The 21,203-nt window shown below is 42.4% G+C and overlaps 1 protein-coding gene across 1 annotated transcript in view; it reads left to right on the plus strand.

Moving 5' to 3' along the window:
- Nucleotides 1–21,203, plus strand: part of PDIA4 (protein disulfide isomerase family A member 4) — a 272,038-nt gene that overhangs the window by 91,638 nt on the left and 159,197 nt on the right. Inside the window, 1 exon segment of the mRNA XM_040431853.1 lies at nucleotides 15,476–15,681. Coding sequence (XP_040287787.1) covers nucleotides 15,476–15,681 — 206 coding nt within the window.

The following is a 21,203-nucleotide window of genomic DNA, read 5'->3' on the forward strand; positions in this document are numbered from 1 at the left end:
GGGCTGTACCCATTTAAGGAATATTAGCCCAAAATCAAAGCGGCGCATTACCACCCAGAGAGATCTCCATTCTGCCGAATCAAAAGCATTAGCTTGTCAATGAAGACCAAGGTGCTAATTCCGAACTTAGCATTAGTAAGGGAAAGATTAGTGTACACAAGTTAATATCCATGCTCTTTCCAAGCATGAAGCTCAATTGATCAGGGAGTACTTCAGATTGATGAGTCCGCAGGAACTTTATTCAAGGTTTTTATATCTCAATTCAATAATGAAATAGGGCTGTATGAACCACATTCTTTTTAGAGCTTTCCCAGTTTTCAGTATACAGTACAGACCAAAAGTTTGGACACACCTTCTCATTCAAAGAGTTTTCTTTATTTTCATGACTATGAAGGCATCAAAACTATGAATTAACACATGTGGAATTATATACATAACAAACAAGTGTGAAACAACTGAAAATATGTCATATTCTAGGTTCTTCAAAGTAGTCACCTTTTGCTTTGATTACGGCTTTGCACACTCTTGGCATTCTCTTGATGAGCTTCAAGAGGTAGTCCCCTGAAATGGTCTTCCAACAGTCTTGAAGGAGTTCCCAGAGATGCTTAGCACTTGTTGGCCCTTTTGCCTTCACCCTGCGGTCCAGCTCACCCCAAACCATCTCGATTGGGTTCAGGTCCCGTGACTGTGGAGGCCAGGTCATCTGGCGCAGCAACCCATCACTCTCCTTCATGGTCAAATAGCCCTTACTTTCAAAGTTTTCCCAATTTTTTGGCTGACTGACTGACCTTCATTTCTTAAAGTAATGATGGCCACTCGTTTTTCTTTACTTAGCTGCTTTTTTCTTGCCATAATACAAATTCTAACAGTCTATTCAGTAGGACTATCAGCTGTGTATCCACCTGACTTCTCTTTAACGCAACTGATGGTCCCAACCCCATTTATAAGGCAAGAAATCCCACTTATTAAACCTGACAGGGCACACCTGTGAAGTTAAAACCATTTCAGGGCACTACCTCTTGAAGCTCATCAAGAGAATGCCAAGAGTGTGCAAAGCAGTAATCAAAGCAAAAGGTGGCTACTTTGAAGAACCTAGAATGACATATTTTCGGTTGTTTTACACTTGTTTGTTATGTATATAATTCCACATGTGTTAATTCATAGTTTTGATGCCTTCATAGTCATGAAAATAAAGAAAACTCTTTGAATGAGAAGGTGTGTCCAAACGTTTGGTCTGTACTGTAAATCTAATCAGGGCTTTGCACATCTCAGGGAGACATCCAGTTTGCAGGATAGAATTATGAAGAATAAGTAGGGCATAAAGTCTTTTTACTTTTAATTTTATTTATTTTTATACTACTCTGCAGGGAGTCCATTAGTTTCAGGCGACTTCTTGTTAGATGAGCAATTAAATCCCTTCCGTATTTCTTTCTTCTGTTAAGAGACGTCTGTTAATCTGGTTTTAGATTTTGTCGGGCAGATTATTGGGATGAATGTTCCTATGAACACTCATTCTTAATAATCTGCCCGTCTAATGCTTCCTTCCCAACAATTGTGTGCTCGATAGCTGCATGTAAATGCAGCATCAGTGTTGGGAAGGGCATTCGATTGCATTATCCAGCCAAGTCATCATGTAAGCAAAAAAGTACAGAAGTATATAGACTTACAGTAATCAGAGTTAACCAGGGATGGTTGATTAACCATAGATCCCGATGGATACAACTAGGAGGGAGAATCTTATCTTTCTGAGCAAGATACGTCAGAAAGCATCTATTCTTACCTCCCTGGTCAGTAGGAGAGCATATTGTAACTAGAAAAGCTAAAATTCTGGGGAAATTGTGTGAAGTGTTCTTGCCTCCACATGTAGTCTACAACTGGAGTGGGTTGAAGTGCTGGAGTAACCTGTGGAAAGGTTGGAATGGGCAGAGTAACTGTGTGGAGTGTTTGGAGTGAGTAAAGATAGTAAACATTACACTAACCAATTGATTGATCAAATTAAAAAAGTGCACATGGCAAGTTTGATAGTCAGAAATGCATTTCAACATTTATTTATATATAGTGCTTCACAGTTACATTAAAACATACATTTATAAAAACATTAGCAGCCTATTTGTGTAGGTGGGCTTGAAAATGAGAGAGTGGTGGCAGTTTAGAAACTATGTCCTGATTTTTTTTTTTTCAGCTCACACTGTAGCTTTTGTCACTCTGCTGGCTGCTCACACACCTGGGTTCCTATGGCAACTCACTCTACAGCAATGGCAGAGAAGAGCAGTTAAGAACAAACTGCTCCAGCTTGCTCACTTTACTGGCGGTTGCCATATTAAAACGGTTGTAGTTTAAAAATTATAAATCCTACACCGAAGAGCTTTATATTGTGAGAATCACAAGACCAAGAACTACATTTTGATGCATAGTATGTCTCTGAAATATTAAAAATGAAGGCACAGTCGCAGTTTAGAAATTGCCCTTCAAATTTGAGGTGGCTAGAGTGGGGATTCAATGAATGTCTATGGGCGGCGTGAGTTGCAAACAAATGGTCATATTGTGAAAACTATCAGGACTATATCTTAGCCATGGACAATTTTAGTGGCAGCAGGCATAGATGAACGTTTTGATATAAGATTTGTGTAGGTGGGCTTGAAAATTCGGGAGTGGTGGCAGTTTAGATATCATGTCCTGATTTTTCAGCTCACACTCTAGTTTTGAACATTCCGCCATTCATTCCTATGGGACCAATTTCGCCACAAAATGCAGATATTTTGTGAACCATTCGGCGAAACGTTCCACAAAGTAATAGCACACCAATCGGGAACAATCCGCACGTTTCGGTATATTACTGTCTATGTAGTGTTAAAACTATGGGAGGAGTTAGGGTGGTATATTTGGCTATAATAATAATATATACAGTACAGACCAAAAGTTTGGACACACCTTCTCATTCAAAGAGTTTTCTTTATTTTCATGACTATGAAAATTGTAGATTCACACTGAAGGCATCAAAACTATGAATTGACACGTGGAATTATATACAGTTGCAAGAAAAAGTATGTGAACCCATTGGAATGATATGGATTTCTGCACAAATTGGTCATAAAATGTGATCTGATCTTCATCTAAGTCACAACAATAGACAATCACAGTCTGCTTAAACTAATAACACACAAAGAATTAAATATTACCATGTTTTTATTGAACACACCATGTAAACATTCACAGTGCAGGTGGAAAAAGTATGTGAACCCCTAAAATAATGACATCTCCAAGAGCTAATTGGAGTGAGGTGTCAGCCAACTGGAGTCCAATCAATGAGATGAGATTGGAGGTGTTGGTTACAGCTGCCCTGCTCTATAAAAAACACACACCAGTTCTGGGTTTGCTTTTCACAAGAAGCATTGCCTGATGTGAATGATGCCTCACACAAAAGAGCTCTCAGAAGACCTAAGATTATTACAGAATTGTTGACTTGCATAAAGCTGGAAAGGGTTATAAAAGTATCTCCAAAAGCCTTGCTGTTTATCAGTCCACGGTAAGACCAATTGTCTATAAATGGAGAAAGTTCAGCTAAAGACTTACAAAAGTCTCTGGCATATCCTAACATCCCTGTTAGCGAATCTACGATGTGTAAAATACTAAACAAGAATGGATTTCATGGGAGGATACCACAGAGGAAGCAACTACTGTCCAAAAAAAATATTGCTGCATGTTTACTGTTTGCACAAGAGCACCTGGATGTTCCACAGCAGTAATGGCAAAATATTCTGTGGACAGATGAAACCAAAGTTGAGTTGTTTGGAAGAAACACACAACACTATGTGTGGAGAAAAAGAGGCACAGCACACCAACATCAAAACCTCATCCCAACGGTGAAGTATGGTGGTGGGGGCATCATGGTTTGGGGCTGCTTTGCTGCGTCAGGGCCTGGACGGATTGATATCATGGAAGGAAAAATGAATTCCCAAGTTTATCAAGACATTTTGCAGGAGAATTTAAGGCCCTCTGTCCACCAGCTGAAGCTCAACAGAAGATGGGTGTTGCAACAGGACAACGACCCAAAGCATAGAAGTAAAACAACAACAGAATGGCTTAAACAGAAGAAAATACGCCTTCTGGAGTGGCCCAGCCAGAGTCCTGACCTCAACCCAATTGAGATGCTGTGGCATGACCTCAAGAAAGCGATTCACACCAGACATCCCAAGAATATTGCTGAACTGAAACAGTTCTGTAAAGAGGAATGGTTGTGAATTACTCCTGACCGTTGTGCACTTCTGATCTGCAACTACAGGAAACGTTTGGTTGAAGTTATTGCTGCCAAAGGAGGTTCAACCAGTTATTAAATCCAAGGGTTCACATACTTTTTCCACCTGCACTGTGAATGTTTACATGGTGTGTTCAATAAAAACATTGTAGCATTTAATTATTTGTGTGTTATTAGTTTAGGCAGACTGTGATTGTCTATTGTTGTGACTTAGATAAGGATCAGATCCCATTTTATAACCAATTTGTGCAGAAATCCATATAATTCCAAAGGGTTCACATACTTTTTCTTGCAACTGTACATAACAAACAAGTGTGAAACAACTGAAAATATGTCATATTCTAGGTTCTTCAAAGTAGCCACCTTTTGCTTTGATTACTGCTTTGCACACTCTTGGCATTCTCTTGATGAGCTTCAAGAGGTAGTCCCCTGAAATGATTTTCACTTCACAGGTGTGCCCTGTCAGGTTTAATAAGTGGGATTTCTTGCCTTATAAATGGGGTTGGGACCATCAGTTGCGTTGAGGAGAAGTCAGATGGATACACAGCTGATAGTCCTACTGAATAGACTGTTAGAATTTGTATTATGGCAAGAAAAAAGCAGCTAAGTAAAGAAAAACGAGTGGCCATCATTACTTTAAGAAATGAAGGTCAGTCAGTCAGCCGAAAAATTGGGAAAACTTTGAAAGTAAGGGCTATTTGATCATGAAGGAGAGTGATGGGTTGCTGCGCCAGATGACCTGGCCTCCACAGTCACGGGACCTGAACCCAATTGAGATGGTTTGGGGTGAGCTGGACCGCAGGGTGAAGGCAAAAGGGCCAACAAGTGCTAAGCATCTCTGGGAACTCCTTCAAGACTGTTGGAAGACCATGCAAGAACACTTAATTACACCTGCTCAGTGCTGCAATGTCGATGTTGTGCAGGTAAACAGAGAAGAGAACACAGCACGTGTACAAGCGCTGTGTTCTCTTCAAACAGCAGATTGGCGGAGATGTAGGCAGTTGGCCCCATGCGGATCTGATATTGATGACCTATCCTGAGGACCTTTTAACCCCTCAGATGCCATGGTGAAATGTGACTACGGCATCTGGGAGTGCAAAAAGCAAAGATCGGGGGAGCCGGATGGTTTTTTGCAGCAGCCTCTGTAGTCCTGCCTGTGCAGGGCTCCATAGGAATACCGTGTAATGCCTTATTGATGAGTCAGTGTTTTGGCAAGTGATTTTCATTATTGATTGTGAGCCAAAACCTCCACAGAGATGAGGTATAAGGGAAACATCTGCACCCAATCTTTGTTTAGAGCTATACCTGGTTTTGGCTCAAAATCACTGATGGGTTGGAAATCACTGACTCTCTGAATAAGGGCTCGTTCACACGAACGTGTGAAGCCAGTGCTGTGGACCGCAAATTGCGGTCGGCAATGCACAGGCACCGTCCGTGGGGCAGGCGCATGGGGATCGCAGACCCAGCTTGAATGGGTCCGCGATCCTTCCGTTCCGCAAAAAGATAGAGCAAGTTCAATCTTATTGTGGTGCGGAAGCACGGAACGAAACCCCAGAAAGCACTCCGTAGTGTTCCGTCTTGTTCTTCCGTTCCGCATCTTTGGATTTGAGGACCCATTGAAATGAATGGGTCCGCATCCGTCATGCGGAATGGCCACGGAACAATACCCATATATATACGCAAATGTGATCCGCAGTGCGGAAACGGGCATCAGACGTTTGTGTGAACGAGCCCTAAGGCATAAGTCTCATAGACTCCAATGCTAATGCATTGAGGTCTATAAGAGAAGCAATCAGATTATTGCTTATTCAATACCCTATGGGAACTATTAAAAAGTGCAAAAAAAAAAGTTTTAAAAAATATAAAAATTCAAATCACTCCCCTTTCTCCAAAATAAAAAGAACCAATAAAAAAAAAAAAGCATTATAGGCATCGCTGAGTGCGAAAACACCCATTCTATTAAGATATTAAAGTATTTATCCCATACAGCAAACACTGAAATGAAAAAAAAAATAAAAATAAATGGCCTATTTGCTATTTTTTGATCACTTCACAGTACAGTACAGATTGCCCCGCAAAAAATTAGCACTCAAGGCTCCATACACATAACTAAAGTTATAGGGGGTCAGAATATGGCGAAAAGAAAAACTGATTTTTATTTTTCAGTAGTAAGTTGCAAGAAAAACTATGCAAATGTGGTGTAGTCGTAACCGTACTGACCCAGAGAATGCAGAGCATAAGTCAGTTTTACTGCATAGTGAATGCTGTGAAAACAAAACCAAAAACTGTCAGAATTGCATATTTTTTCCAATTCTACCACATTGGGATTTCTTCCTACTACATTCTATGCATTATTAAATGGTGGCATTAGAAAGTACAACTTGTTCCACAAAAAACAAGTCCTCATTAGGGTTGTCACGATACAGGGCTCCAGATGGCGACCAAAATGGTCGCCAATGCGACTTAGAATTTACAAATGGCGACAAGACTGCGCAAATGACAATTCACTGCGCTGCTGAGAATTTTAGAGTCTGACTCACGGTTCTTTTAACTCAAAGAATCGAATGAGTCACTAACTAAGTCGGATCTTTAGATTCTTTTAACCTGTGACTCATTCGATTCATTTCTACTTAGACTCCCTGTACTTGTGTCAGTGACTCAGACTCAGAGCTGCTAGTGCTTGCATTGCCTCAGCTCTGGTTGGTTGGTTGGTGGGCGGGGAGGGGCTGGCAGAAGCAGCTTCCACTCTAGGATCAGATTACACTCCTCCCGAGTCCCTCCCCTCCCTGCTGCCAGCGTCTCTGCTATTGTGTGCTGTGACTCACTGACTCAGACTGAGGAGAACATTGGCGGCAGAGAACTATCATCTCCTGTGCCCGCAGCTCTTGAGCAGAGCTGCGGCGGCTCTAGTCTCAGACTCTGAGTCTGAGTCACTGACACAAGTACAGGGAGTCTAAGTAGAAATGAATCGAATGAGTCACAGGTTAAAAGAATCTAAAGATCCGACTTAGTTAGTGACTCATTCGATTCTTTGAGTTAAAAGAACCGTGAGTCAGACTCTAAAATTCTCAGCAGCGCAGTGGAGAAGGAGTCTCTCCCTCCCCCCTGTGCTGCTGCCGCCGCCTCCGCCAGTAAGAAGAGGCGGGAGGAGGAGGGGAGGGGCTGTGGCCACTGCGCCACCAATGAAGATAACTGACCTGTTAATACAAATACAGGAGGCGGGTGCTGGAATCAAATAGCCGGCACCCGACCTTTGTGACAGGGAGCTGCGATCAGCTGCAGTTGAGTTAACCCTTCAGGTGCGGTACCTGAGGGGTTAACTGCCGCTGATCGCAGCTCCCTGTCACAAAGGTGCCGGCTATTTGATTCCAGCACCCGCCTCCTGTATTTGTATAAGAAACATTGGTGGCACAGTGCGCCCCCCCCCCCCCCCCCCCCCCCCAACACCCCAGTATAAGAAACATTGGTGGCACAGTGGGAAGTGCCAATGAGGGTTAAAAAATAATAAAAAAAATGAACTCACCTCCTCAAGTAGCTGCCGGTCTCCTGTTCTTTCTTCAGGACCTGTGGTGACGTCACTGAGCTCATCACATGGTCCATTACCATGGTGATGGATCATGTGATGTATCATGTGATGAGCACAGTGACGTCACCACAGGTCCTTTGACAGGTCCTGAAGAAAGAACAGGAGACGATCAATTGGAGGAGGTGAGTTAATTTTTTTTATAATTTTTTAACCCTCATTGGCACTGCCCACTGCACCAGCAATGATTATTATATTGAGGGGGGGCACACTGCGCCACCAATGTTTATTATATTGGGGGGGGGCGCACTGCGCCACCAATGTTTATTATATTGGGTGGGAGCACTGCGCCACCAATGTTTATTATATTGAGGGGGCACACTGCGCCACCAATGTTTATTATACTGGGGTGTTGGGGGGGCGCACTGCGCTACCAATGTTTATTATATTGGGGGGGCGCACTGCGCCACCAATGTTTATTATATTGACCTTCTACTATGCATTCTGTATTAAAGAATGCTATTATTTTCCCTTATAACCATGTTATAAGGGAAAATAATACAGTGAATAGACTTTCATCCTAGCAACCATGCGTGAAAATCGCACCGCATCCGCACTTGCTTGCAATTTTCACGCAGCCCCAATAACTTCTATGGGGCCTGCGTTGCGTGAAAAACGCACAACATAGAGCATGCTGCGATTTTCACGCAACGCACAAGTGATGTGTGAAAATCACCGCTCATGTGCACAGCCCCATAGAAGTAAATGGGTCCGGATTCAGTGCGGGTGCATTCCGGTATTTTGAATGCCAGATCTGGCACTAATACATTCCTATGGGGAAAAATGCTGGATCCGGCATTCAGACAAATCTTAGTTTTTTTCGCCGGAGATAAAACCGTAGCATGCTGCGGTTTTATCTTTTGCCTGATCAGTCAAAATGACTGAACTGAAGACATCCTGATGCATCCTGAACGGATTACTCTCCATTCAGAATGCATGGGGATATACCTGATCAGTTCTTTTCTGGTATAGAGCCCCTAGGACGGAACTCTATGCCGGAAAAGAAAAACGCTAGTGTGAATGTACCCTAAAATATTAAGTTTAAATCCCCCCTTTCCCAATTTTACATATAAAATATATAAAAAATAAATAAATAAACATATTACATAGCGCTGTCCAAACTATTAAATTATTAAAAAATATCTCCTATGCGGTGAGCATTCGCCATTTTTTAGTCACCTTGTCACCCCAAAAAATAGGATAGGATTGTTCTATTATGGGCCGAATGTTTCATAAAATGCGAAATGCACGCGGCTTTTTTTGGTGTTTTTTATTTTTGCGCGGTATTGAGTATCGCAATACTTTTTTATGGTGACGAAAGCGAATCCAAATTTTGGTATCAAAACAACCCTACGCCGATCTGATCGGCGTAGCGTTGTCACGATACCAAAATTTTGATTCGGTTTCGATTTGGCGACTAAAAATTTTATTTGGCTCCTAAATTTTTCAGTTCAGGAGCCAATGGCTACTAGGTATTTTTTTTTAGTCTGGAGCACTGCGATAGCAAAATTTTGATTAGATTTCGATACCATAAAAAAGTATTGCGATACTCAAAACTATTCGATACCACGCAAAAAAAATAAAACGCAAAAAAAGCTGCATGCAATCCGGATTTTGTGGAACGGTCGGCCCATAATAGAACAGTCCTATCCTATTATTTTTTTAATTTATTTTTTGTTACGGCGTTCACCACATAGGAGATTTTTTTTAGACTTTTTTGCATGTGCCAATACCGAAAATATATATATATATTTTTTAATTGTGTTTATAGTTTTATATGTAAAATTTAGAAAGGGGTGATTTAAACTTTAGATTTTGGTGGGGGATTTTTGTAATTTTTTTATTTTTATTTTTTCACTTTAGCCACCTTAGGGGCTAGAACCCTTGTCCTGTTTACCCAAATAGACCTGTATTAGGGTGCATAGGATTTCACACTGTCCCTTCTGCCCTGTACTTTGTGCACACAGCAGCAGGGAGATTACTGGCTTCAGTAGCGTCCTGGCTTTCATGGTAACTAATCCTGTCCTCCTCACTGCCATTCTCATTGGTGGCAGCAGCAGCCGCGTCAGTGGGGAGGGACTTCTCCACTGTGCTGCTGAGGAGAACATGGCGCACGCTGAGAGTGGAGCCATGTTCTCTAACAGATACTAGGCTGCCCAGTAGCACAGCCTAATATCGAAAGATAGAAAATCCTGGCATTGTATCGATCCGGGTACAAAAGTATCGATTGGGTGCAACCCTAATCGTGACAACCCTATCAGGGCTCCAGATGGCGACCAAAACGGTCGCCAATGCGCTTTTAAAATTTGCAGATGGCGACAAGACTTTTTAGTCTTGTCGCCATTTGCGACTGTACCGCCGCGATCCTGCGCAGCCTAAGTTCTCTTCAGTAGCACACCGCACAGTGGAGAAGGAAGGAGTCCCTCCCTCTCCATTGTGACGCGGCCGCCACTACCACCAATGGGGATATAGCAGGGGAGGAGGAGGGGAGGAGCTGTAGCCACTGCGCCACCAATGAATGTAAAACATAAGTATAGGCAGAGGTATCACGCACCCGGCCTCAATAACAGGGCATGCGATCCGCGGCCATTAACCCCTCAGGTGCCCCAGATCGCATGCCCTGTTATTGAGGCCGGGTCTGTGATACCGCTGCAGACATTTGTATGAAGGAGTCAAAGAGGATCTTTCATGGGTCCAAAGAATATGAACTAAGTAGCAGGCTGCATAGAGCGGCGCCCAGGGATCTAAGTGCACTTACTATTATTCCTGGGCGCCGCTCCGTTCGTCCGCTGTGGCCCCCGGTATTTTCAGCATTTAGAGGAAGGAGGAGGAGACGCCAGTGTGTCTCCGTCTCCATAACAGCAGCGCTGTCCAATCACAGCACAGAACTCAGAGCCAGGGAGAAAAAAAACCTCCCTGGCTCTGCGCTCTGATTGGACAGCGCTGCTGTCAGGGAGAAGGAGACACACTGGCGTCTCCTCCTCCTTCCTCTGAATGCTGAAAATACCGGGGGCCACAGCGGATGAACGGAGCGGCGCCCAGGAATAATAGTAAGTGCACTTAGATCCCTGGGCGCCGCTCTATGCAGCCTGCTACTAAGTTCATATTCTTTGGACCTATGAAAGGTCCTCTTTAAACATTCATTGGTGGTGCAGTGCGCTCTCCCAAAGCCTCTCCCCCCCCCCCCCCTTCATTATCACTGGCCACAAGTCGTCATCCCCCCCCCCCCCCCATTGTTATAAGGTGGCCACAGGGTCCCCATCCCCCTCATTGGTGGCAGTGGCAGATTACACTGCTGGGGCTCAGATCGTTACCATTGCTGCCAGGACGCTACTGAACTCCTGGCTGCCATGTTCAGCTCCCTGCTGCTGTATGCACAGAGCAGCAGGGAGAGTGTGAGCTCATATTCACCCTGATAGATCTCTATCAGGGTGAATAGCACAAGGGATGAAAAGATCCAGGTTCTAGTCCCTAAGGGAAGAAATGGTTATTAAATAAAAAGTTTAAAAAAAAAAAAAAAAAACACCAAAATACTTAAAGTTTAAATGGCCCCCTTCCCAGTTTTACATATAAAATTTACAAACAATAAAAAATATATTACATATCGCCATGTCCCAAAAAGTGTGAGCTATTAAAATATTAAAAAATATTTCCGCTCGGTGAAGGCAGTAACAGAAAAAAAACTCAACCACGCAATTCGCCATTTTTAGTCACCTTGTTCCCCAGAAAATGTCCCTGGATGTGAGAGGCATGTGGTGCTGTTTTCTCCTATATGTAGTGCACCTGCGTCTCATCTTCTCAAAGTCCTTTTTTTTTATTATATGCATTTTAAATTTGGCGACTAAAAAATGTAATTTGGCTCCTAAATTTTTTTGTTTAGGAGCCAATGGCTCCTGGTCATTTTTTTTTTTTGTCTGGAGCACTGCCTATTCACATCAGTGGCAAGTGGTGCTCCGCATTTTCCACATTGCATATTCACAATGGTTCCATTTGTTCACCCAAAATATACAGCAGCATGCAAACAGAGCGCAAACTGCACAGTTTCAGAAATGCTGCCACCCTTGGCCCAGCCAATTATCACTTTTTTCAACTCTAATAAATTGCCCTTTTACTCATGACAGCAACGATGGGTATAAGTGTACAGACAGTCTATCCACACCCCTTAGATGCGTTACTTCCTTCATGAGCTATGTACTGTGTAGATAGATGATTCTATAGAAAGCACTTCAGGTCAGCATCAAAGTTAAATCCCAGCCCCAAGTGGAACTCCAAAGTCTCCAGGAAGTCTGTTGGTGGAGAAGTGTAGCTATGCAGAGGTACAGGAAATAAATGATCAGGTCTCAGTCAAGCTGCAGCGCACTGCAGTGAGCCAGTGGGAAAGTAGAGCAGGCTCCATGTGTGAGGTCCCAGCCTCAGTCTCGCCATTAGGCCTTGTGCACACGGCCATATCCAAATATCAGCTGTGTGCATCCCTCATTTCCCCCCTCAGTAGGTTTGCACAATGTTACAAATGTCTGTTGTCTCACAAATGTCTCCTTTTTTTATTTTTTTTATTTATTTATTTATTTTTCTTCTTTAGCAGGGCTGGGGAACGGACATACGGATGCGGCCCTGCTTAAATGAATGGGTGCGCATCCGACCTACATTTAGCAGAACAAAAATACGGTTGTGTGCATGAGGCCTTAAGGCACATTTACACCAACAGATTATCTGACCAATTTCTGTCTTCCTTATCAGGACAGGGAAGGATGGCAGGCAGATTTTAAAGGAAATGTGTCACTGAAAATTTTATCTGCCAGTTTAAAACACATATCCTTTTTTTCTAATTTGTTTTAATTTTCTGATTGCAGATTTTTTTGTTCTATTTCCTGAGCATGATTATGGGGGCTGCCATCTTGCCTAAGCTGTTCTTAACAGTGTTTAGATTGCACTAAAAAAAATGCTTTATGGCAGCACCATGGCCATAGACGTAATGGACAGGAGGGGACCTCATTGACTTTTTTATGGGAGAGTTTTCTGGGCATTCTCTGTGACCTGTGCAGAAGTCGGGAGGGAGCTGATAAGCTGTGATATCACCTGTTGTGAATGGTGGACCCTGTGTTGTCTGTGCACAGGTAATATAATGAGGCTCTAATGTTAAGGCTACTTTCACATCTGAGTTTTTTCCTGGATCCGTCATGGATCAGCATAAAAATGCTTCCATCATGATGATACAAACGTCTGCATCTGTTATGAATGGATTCGGTTGTGTTATATCTAAAATGGCCATGATAGATCGGTCTCTAAAACCATTGTAAGTTAACGCAGGACGGATCTGTTTTCTTTTGTGACGGGGAAGCTGTAGAAACCAGTGTCAGGCAGCTGCTGCCAAGGCCAATAAGATAATGGGTTGCATCAAAAGGGGCATAGATGCCCATGATGAGAACATAGTCCTACCACTTTACTAATCACTAGTCAGACCACACATGGAGTACTGTGTACAGTTCTGGGCTCCTGTGAACAAGGCAGACATAGAAGAGCTGGAGAGGGTTCAGAGGAGGGCAACTAAAGTAATAATTGGAATGGATGTACTACAGTACCCAGAAAGATCAAAATTAGGGTTATTCACTTTAGAAAAAAAGACAACTGCGGGGAGATCTAATAACTATGTATAAATATATCAGGGGACAGAGATCTCTCCCATCATCTATTTATCCCCAGGACTGTGACTGTGACGAGGGGACATCCTCTGCGTCTGGAGGAAAGAAGGTTTGTACATAAACATAAAGAGGATTCTTTACAGTAAGAGCAGTGAGACTATGGAACTCTCTGCCTGAGAAGGTGGTGATGGTGAGTACAATAAAGGAATTCAAGAGGGGCCTGGATGTATTTCTGGAGTGTAATAATATTACAGGCTATAGCTACTAGAGATGGGTCGTTGATCCAGGGAGTTATTCTGATTGCCTGATGGGAGTCGGGAAGGATTGTTTGACCCTAAAGCGAGGAAAACTGGCTTCTACCTCACTTTTTTTTTTTTTTTAGCCGACCTCTAGATCAACTTGCAGGATAACAGGCTGAACTGGATGGACAGATGTCTTTTTTCGGCCTTATAAATTGTGTTACTTTGTAGAAAACTGATCCATCACCACTGACTTACATTGTGAGTCATGACGGATCTGTCTTGCTCCGCATCCCAGGACACACTCAAAAATGCTACTTGCTGCGCTTTTGTGTGCGTCATGGGAATGCAATGAAACGGAACAGAATGCATTCTGGTGCACTTCGTTCCCTTCAGTTCAGTTTTGTCCCCATTGACAATGAATGAGGACAACGGATCACAATAGTGGAAAGGGAACACACAGATGTGAAAGTAGCCTAACTGCAGTAAAGTGATCGGTACAGACTGTGAAGTGGCGCCTATTATTAGGCTTAGTGGCCAGTGCGAAAACTGCAGGATTTTATGTTTTTTGTTTAAATACAGATATTGATATGGAAAATTTAAAATGTCATGAGAAAATGACCTATTGTTTGTTTAAATCACGTTAAACATGTTTTTAAAGGTATGTGGCAGTTAATCATTTCTATAAAGTATAGATATAAGGGGTGATGTGAGGAAACTTTGCACAGCAGCAAGGCTTAAGGGATCATGTTCATGGCCGTAGCTGTTTTGACGGTTCACAATTTGCGGACTCCCAAAACACGGATACTGGTCTATAATAGAACAGTTCTATACTTGTCAGTAATACGGACAAAAATAGGACATGTTCTATAGTTTGCAGATACCACGGAATGGACATACGGATGTGTACTGCGCATGGTGTGCTCTCTGCATATTTTGCAGCCTTATTGAAGTGGAGTCTGCATCTGACCTGCACATGTTCATGTGCATGAGCCCTAATCCATGTGCTGCCCATACAGCGGTTTCTGACCACACATGGGGTGTTTCTTTCAATTGCATAATCCGGGTAATCATTGAGGTTTGTTTTGCTGTTAATCCTTGCTGTATTACAGGAAAAATTGTTTAAAATGGAAAATCAGCAAAATAATTTTTAAACTTCACTAACATTTTGCTTTAATTCCTGTGGAACTCTAAATAAAGGTAAAACATATCAACCCACATTTACTATATGTGTCATGAAAAAGCAATATCAGAATGGTTTGGATAAGTAAAAGCTTTCCAAAGGTATTACCACATAAAGTGACATGTCAGATTTGCAAAATTAGGCTGTTAGAAAGGTGAAAACTAGTTGCGTCTGGAAGGGGTTGTTCAGCCAGTTGTACAGCCGTTACAGCTGCTGCACGCAAGACGACGCGCCTTCAAACAGCTGATCAGCGGGAGTGACGGGAGTCGGATCCCCATAGATCAGATATTGATGACCTGAGGATAGGTCATCAATATGTACTGGCTGCACAATCCCTCTAAATCCCCAAAATACCACAGTTATCAATTTATTTATTTTTTACTTTTTCTTCCTTTTCACAATTGTCATTTCCCGTTAAGCATCACAAAAATATGTACCGTAAAATTACTTAATCATGTCTCTGTTACCAAAAAAAAATAGATTTTTGTAGAACAGTGTTATTGCTCCGTAAAATAACAAAACACATATTATATTTTTTTCCTTTTGGGGCATTTATCATTTTATGTTTTGCCTTAGGTGTGGGCACTGCAAGCAGTTTGCTCCAGAGTATGAAAAAATTGCACAAACATTAAAGGAAAATGATCCACCTATACCTGTTGCTAAAGTAGATGCTACAGAAGCTACGAAGGTTGCTGACAAATATGATATTAGTGGATATCCTACAATAAAGATTTTCAAGAAAGGCCAGGCTGTTGATTATGAAGGATCACGTACAGAAAAAGGTAAGGCCTAAATCCCGTCTTCACATAGAGGATTTTGTTCCCATTTTTGCACAGCTGGTGCAATTTTGGCTTAGGGTGTTGTACTATACATGTAAGTTCCTAAAACATGCTATATATTAGGTCAGATAAAAAACAATACCGGATCTGCGCTCAGTGTCTGGAACAACCTGAAAGTCTCATGTGAGGTAAGTATTTTCAATATTCTTCCTCACTTCAGATGGAATTAGCACCAACAGTTAGAAATAAAATAGTACATAGTAGATTTGTACAGAGAAAAGAGAGAAGTCAAGTTAGAGATGTATTCACATGGTGCAGTTTCTGTATAGCATGTAAAAATAGTGGGGTGTGAGAATAGTGGGGTAATATATGTTCTGGAATGTCCATGTGGGCTACAATATGTGGGAAGAACTTTGAGAAGATTATAGACAAGGATTCAGGCGCATATAAGAAATATTAAGAATGGTTTAGAAACACATAGTTTATCTGCGCGTTTAAAAAAATACCATGGTAAAAACACTAAAGGTCTAAAGTTTACAGGGGTAGAATTGGTTTCTAATAAATGGAAAGGTGGGGATCCGGTTAAAAATATCAATAAAACAGAGCTAGAGTGGATCTATAAGTTACATGCTCTTCACCGATGGGACTCAATATAGAATGGGATATCAAAGCGGTATGTTGTAATTGAATCTGAGATGTCACTTCTGCTGATGGTGTAAGAAGGCTGTTTCATCCGAATAAGTAACTGCAAGTAGGAGGATTGCCGTTAAGTAGTGAAAGGGTATCGGGAAAAGCTTTGGACTGTGGATACAGGGCTGTTAACGCTATGAAGTCTCGGGTGTTGTTGTTAGTTTTTTTTTTTTTATATAGGTATGGAGTTTAGCAGTGTGAATTAGTGGGCTGCGATTTATAATACCAGTAAACTTTCCGACAATCTGAGCATTTTAGTATTAGGTGAGTGGGGCTCTTTTGGCTTTTGCCTGAGAAAAGGCAATATGAGTGGACTTATTAATGAGGTCTGTAAGTGGTGTGATATTTTTATGTATTAAACTCAAAAATAAGGGGGGAGATTATGAGGTTTACAACTGTTCTGTTCCACCATGTGACGTTATTCATAAGAAACAGAGTTGCATTATGAGAGGATTTCGCTATGAAAAAAAATGCGGGTTGTTTTAGGTTTTGAATGTAAAAAAAGATAAGGCGGGGAATAGGGCGGGTTTAGGTTTAAATACCAACCATTTTTAATTGAGTTTGTTTCTGCCCCTGACTAAGCAGAGTGAAACCCGGCTCAGGCTGATTTTAAGTGTGTCTTATGTTGTGCAGCGAAAACCACGAGTGCATTTTTGCAAAGTGGAGTTGTATATGCGATCTTAAGCTACTATCTTGTGAGTAAATAAATGTCGATTCTGCGCACGCCTTGTTTACAGATCTTAACTATTGTTACAATTGTGTAATAGGACCGCAGCAAGTAAGAGCAGCATTTCTGTTGCCTTACTGTTCCAGAGAGAAAGGGGTTGGATGGTGTGAAGTAAGGCAATAATTCCATCTGAACCGAGGAAGAAGATTGAAAATACTCACCTCACATGAGACTTTCAGGTTGTCCCAGAGACTGAGTGCGGATCCGGTATCTGGTTTTATATTGGGAATGTGGACCTATTCCATATTGTGGATCCAGCTGCCGAAATAGTTCTTATAGGTCACACAGACAAACACGGGAATTTTTATTTTTATATATATTAGGTCATCTTTCAGAATAAGGCCTTATTCACACGTCAGTGTTTTGGTCAGTGATTTCCAGTAGTGAAGCCTACACAGAAATAAGGTATATGGGATAAATCTGCTCCTGTTCTGTGGTATGACCCACACCTGGTTTTGGCTCATATTTGCTGATGGAAATCACTGTGTGAATAAGGCTAGTTTCACACTTGCAGTGTGAATTCTACCAGGCTGTTTGGCAGAGAACAGCCTGCTGGAATTCACCACATTCTGCACTGCCGGATGCAGACGGAATATCCACAGGACCTATTAAAGGGGTTCTGCACTTTGTTTAAACTGATAATCTATCCTCTAGATAGATCGTCAGCATCTGATCGGCAGGGGTCCGACACCTGTTTACCGCCGGCCCAGTGACATCACGACTAGTTTCAACTGGTCTGGGCGGGGCTAAGCTCCATTCAAGTGAACAGAGCTTAGCCCCGCCCAGGCCAGTGATACTAGTCGTGATTTCACTGGGTCAATGGTAAACAGTGAGAAGGCTGCAGCGCTGCTGGATCGGTGGGGGCCCCGGGTGTCGGACCCCCGCTGATCAGATGCTGATGATCTATCCAGAGGATAGATCATCAGTTTAAACAAAGTGCAGAACCCCTTTAAGTATAAAGGGGTCTGGCAGAGAATGGGCCGGACACAAACTGCTGCATGCTGTGGTTTGTGTCCAGCCAATTCCTGGTATTGTCTGCCTGGTATTGTCTGCCAGAATTCCTGGTATTGTCTGCCGGAATTCATACCAGAGGTTTAAAACTAGCCTAAGGCATACCTGTAACTCCTTTGTCTGTGCTGTGAGTACTAACATTATTTCTGACTACCTGGTTTGGAGCTTGCAGAGACTGAAAATTGCAGGTTACAAGGGTCAGTTTTTTTTTTTCCTTCCTAAGTTCCACTCTAGGAGAGTTGGGAAATAGCTGCAATGTCTCCCATACACAACACGTAGAAGAGATTGCTTCTCCTCTAAGAGCTCTTTCACACAAGTGAGTTTTCCATCTGAATGCAATGCATGTAGCATACACATAGCATCTGGACTGTATCCTGACCCATTAATTTCAGTCATCATTCAGTCATCATTCATTCATTCATTTGTTCATTTCTCACTTATATAGCACTGACATATTCTGCTGGGCTTTACAGACATTAGCATCACGCTGTCCCCAATGGGGCTCACAATCTAAGTTCCCTATCAGTATGTCTTTGGAATGTGGGAGGAAACCCATGCCAACACATCTTTGCGTTCAGGAAAATTCGCAACATGTTCTATATTGTGTGTTTTTCAAGCAGATCTGACTCTCTAAAAGTGAATGGGGCTTGTGTGGAAAATGGAAGGCATCCGGATGTAATGCATTTTTTACTGATAGTTGCTAGGAGATGTAGATTCAGTTTTTCTTCTCGTTCATGAAAAAACTCATGCAATCCGTCAGAGAGCACACACTGAACGCAATAGCGGAAAAAACTGATTGAACTTGCATGCAAAACCATTCGTTTTTCCCTGAACAGATCCTGACACAATCCGTGTTGCTTGTTGTGAAAGAGGCCTAACTCTTTCACTTCAACTCTTACTCCCACACACAGCAGCAACATGGAGAGCACTGTTCTGAAGGAAGAAGAAATTGTTGCTATGAATTCAGCACTGAGGTAAGGTAGAAGAGCACCTCACTGTTTGGGTGATGACGTAGGTGCGTGCTGCGTCGCGATCCCGCTAGGCGGCTGGGGCGCTGTCACAGGTAATGGGGAGGGGAAAACACCAGATAACACACAGAAGGAAATAGACCGGAGTCTAGGCCTCAAAGCTAATGGAGAGGGATGGTGACCTTCTAGGAATCCCTAGACCCTTTTTTATGTTGCTATTTTGCCTTGGATGATTTATCATACTTACCTTTAACCCCTCTCTCCTATGTGTCTGATATCTCCCTTCTTGACCACCGTGGTAATATCAAGCTACTTTTAGCTTTTGGCTTCTATACATAATATGGTGGCCTGCTTGCACCTCCTTGAGATGAAACCTGAATTGTGGCAGTAGTGACTTAAAGGGTTTCTACCATCAGAATTACTGTTATGTAGCTGACTGACATTAGCGATGTGTTAATGTCAGCACTACATAACAGTATGTTTTTTACATTTCTCCCTGCAGCCGTTCTGATAAAATAAGCACTTTTATAATATGCTAATGAGCCTCTAGGTCAGGGGTCAGCAACCTTTTTACACACCGAGTGCCATTTTTGAAACCATCAGGCAACCGGGTGCCAGTGAACAACAGCGCTCTATAGTGTTAGTTAGATTTTCATTTTTATACTTTTTATACAGTACAAGTACATACACTCACCTAAAGAATTATTAGGAACACCTGTTCTATTTCTCATTAATGCAATTATCTAGTCAACCAATCACATGGCAGTTGCTTCAATGCATTTAGGGGTGTGGTCCTGGTCAAGACAATCTCCTGAACTCCAAACTGAATGTCAGAATGAGAAAGAAAGGTGATTTAAGCATTTTTGAGCGTGGCATGGTTGTTGGTGCCAGACAGGCCGGTCTGAGTATTTCACAATCTGCTCAGTTACTGGGATTTTTACGCACAACCATTTCTAGGGTTTACAAAGAATGGTGTGAAAAGGGAAAAACATCCAGTACGCGGCAGTCCTGTGGGCGAAAATGCCTTGTGGATTCTAGAGGTAAGAGGAGAATGGGCCGACTGATTCAAGCTGATAGAAGAGCAATGTTGACTGAAATAACCACTCGTTACAACCGAGGTATGCAGCAAAGCATTTGTGAAGCCACAACACGCACAACCTTGAGGCGGATGGGCTACAACAGCAGAAGACCCCACTGGGTACCACTCATCTCCACTACAAATAGGAAAAAGAGGCTACAATTTGCACAAGTTCACCAAAATTGGACTGTTGAAGACTGGAAAAATGTTGCCTGGCCTGATGAGTCTCGATTTCTGTTGAGACATTCAAATGGTAGAGTCCGAATTTGGCGTAAACAGAATGAGAACATGTATCCATCATGCCTTGTTACCACTGTGCAGGCTGGTGGTGGTGGTGTAATGGTGTGAGGGATGTTTTTTGGGCACACTTTAGGCCCCTTAGTGCCAATTGGGCATCGTTTAAATGCCACGGACTACCTGAGCATTGTTTATGACCATGTCCATCCCTTCATGACCACCATGTACCCATCCTCTGATGGCTACTTCCAGCAGGATAATGCACCATATCACAAAGCTCGAATCATTTCAAATTGGTTTCTTGAACATGACAATGAGTTCACTGTACTAAAATGGCCCCCACAGTCACCAGATCTCAACCCAATAGAGCATTTTTGGGATGTGGTGGAACGGGAGCTTTGTGCCCTGGATGTGCATCCCTCAAATCTCCATCAACTGCAAGATGCTATCCTATCAATATGGGCCAACATTTCTAAAGAATGCTATCAGCACCTTGTTGAATCAATGCCACGTAGAATTAAGGCAGTTCTGAAGGCAAAAGGGGGTCCAACACCGTATTAGTATGGTGTTCCTAATAATTATTTAGGTGAGTGTAGTTGTACTGCTAATAGTAAGTTAAACTCACTAATCAATTAAAGGTGTTTACCTTGCCACCCTAAGCTCAGTATAACGCGAGCTACAGCTATGTGCATGTGTTAGCTCACCTCCCGATCTACTGAGCCGACCTGTGACAGTCTCATTGTCACAGGTCGGCTAGAACTATGAGGTGAGTGAAAAGCACTCACCTTATAGTTCTCCTTTAAGGCAGTGAGAA

Source organism: Bufo bufo, chromosome 5 (genome assembly GCF_905171765.1).
Source record: "Bufo bufo chromosome 5, aBufBuf1.1, whole genome shotgun sequence".
Taxonomy (NCBI): Eukaryota; Metazoa; Chordata; class Amphibia; order Anura; family Bufonidae; genus Bufo; species Bufo bufo.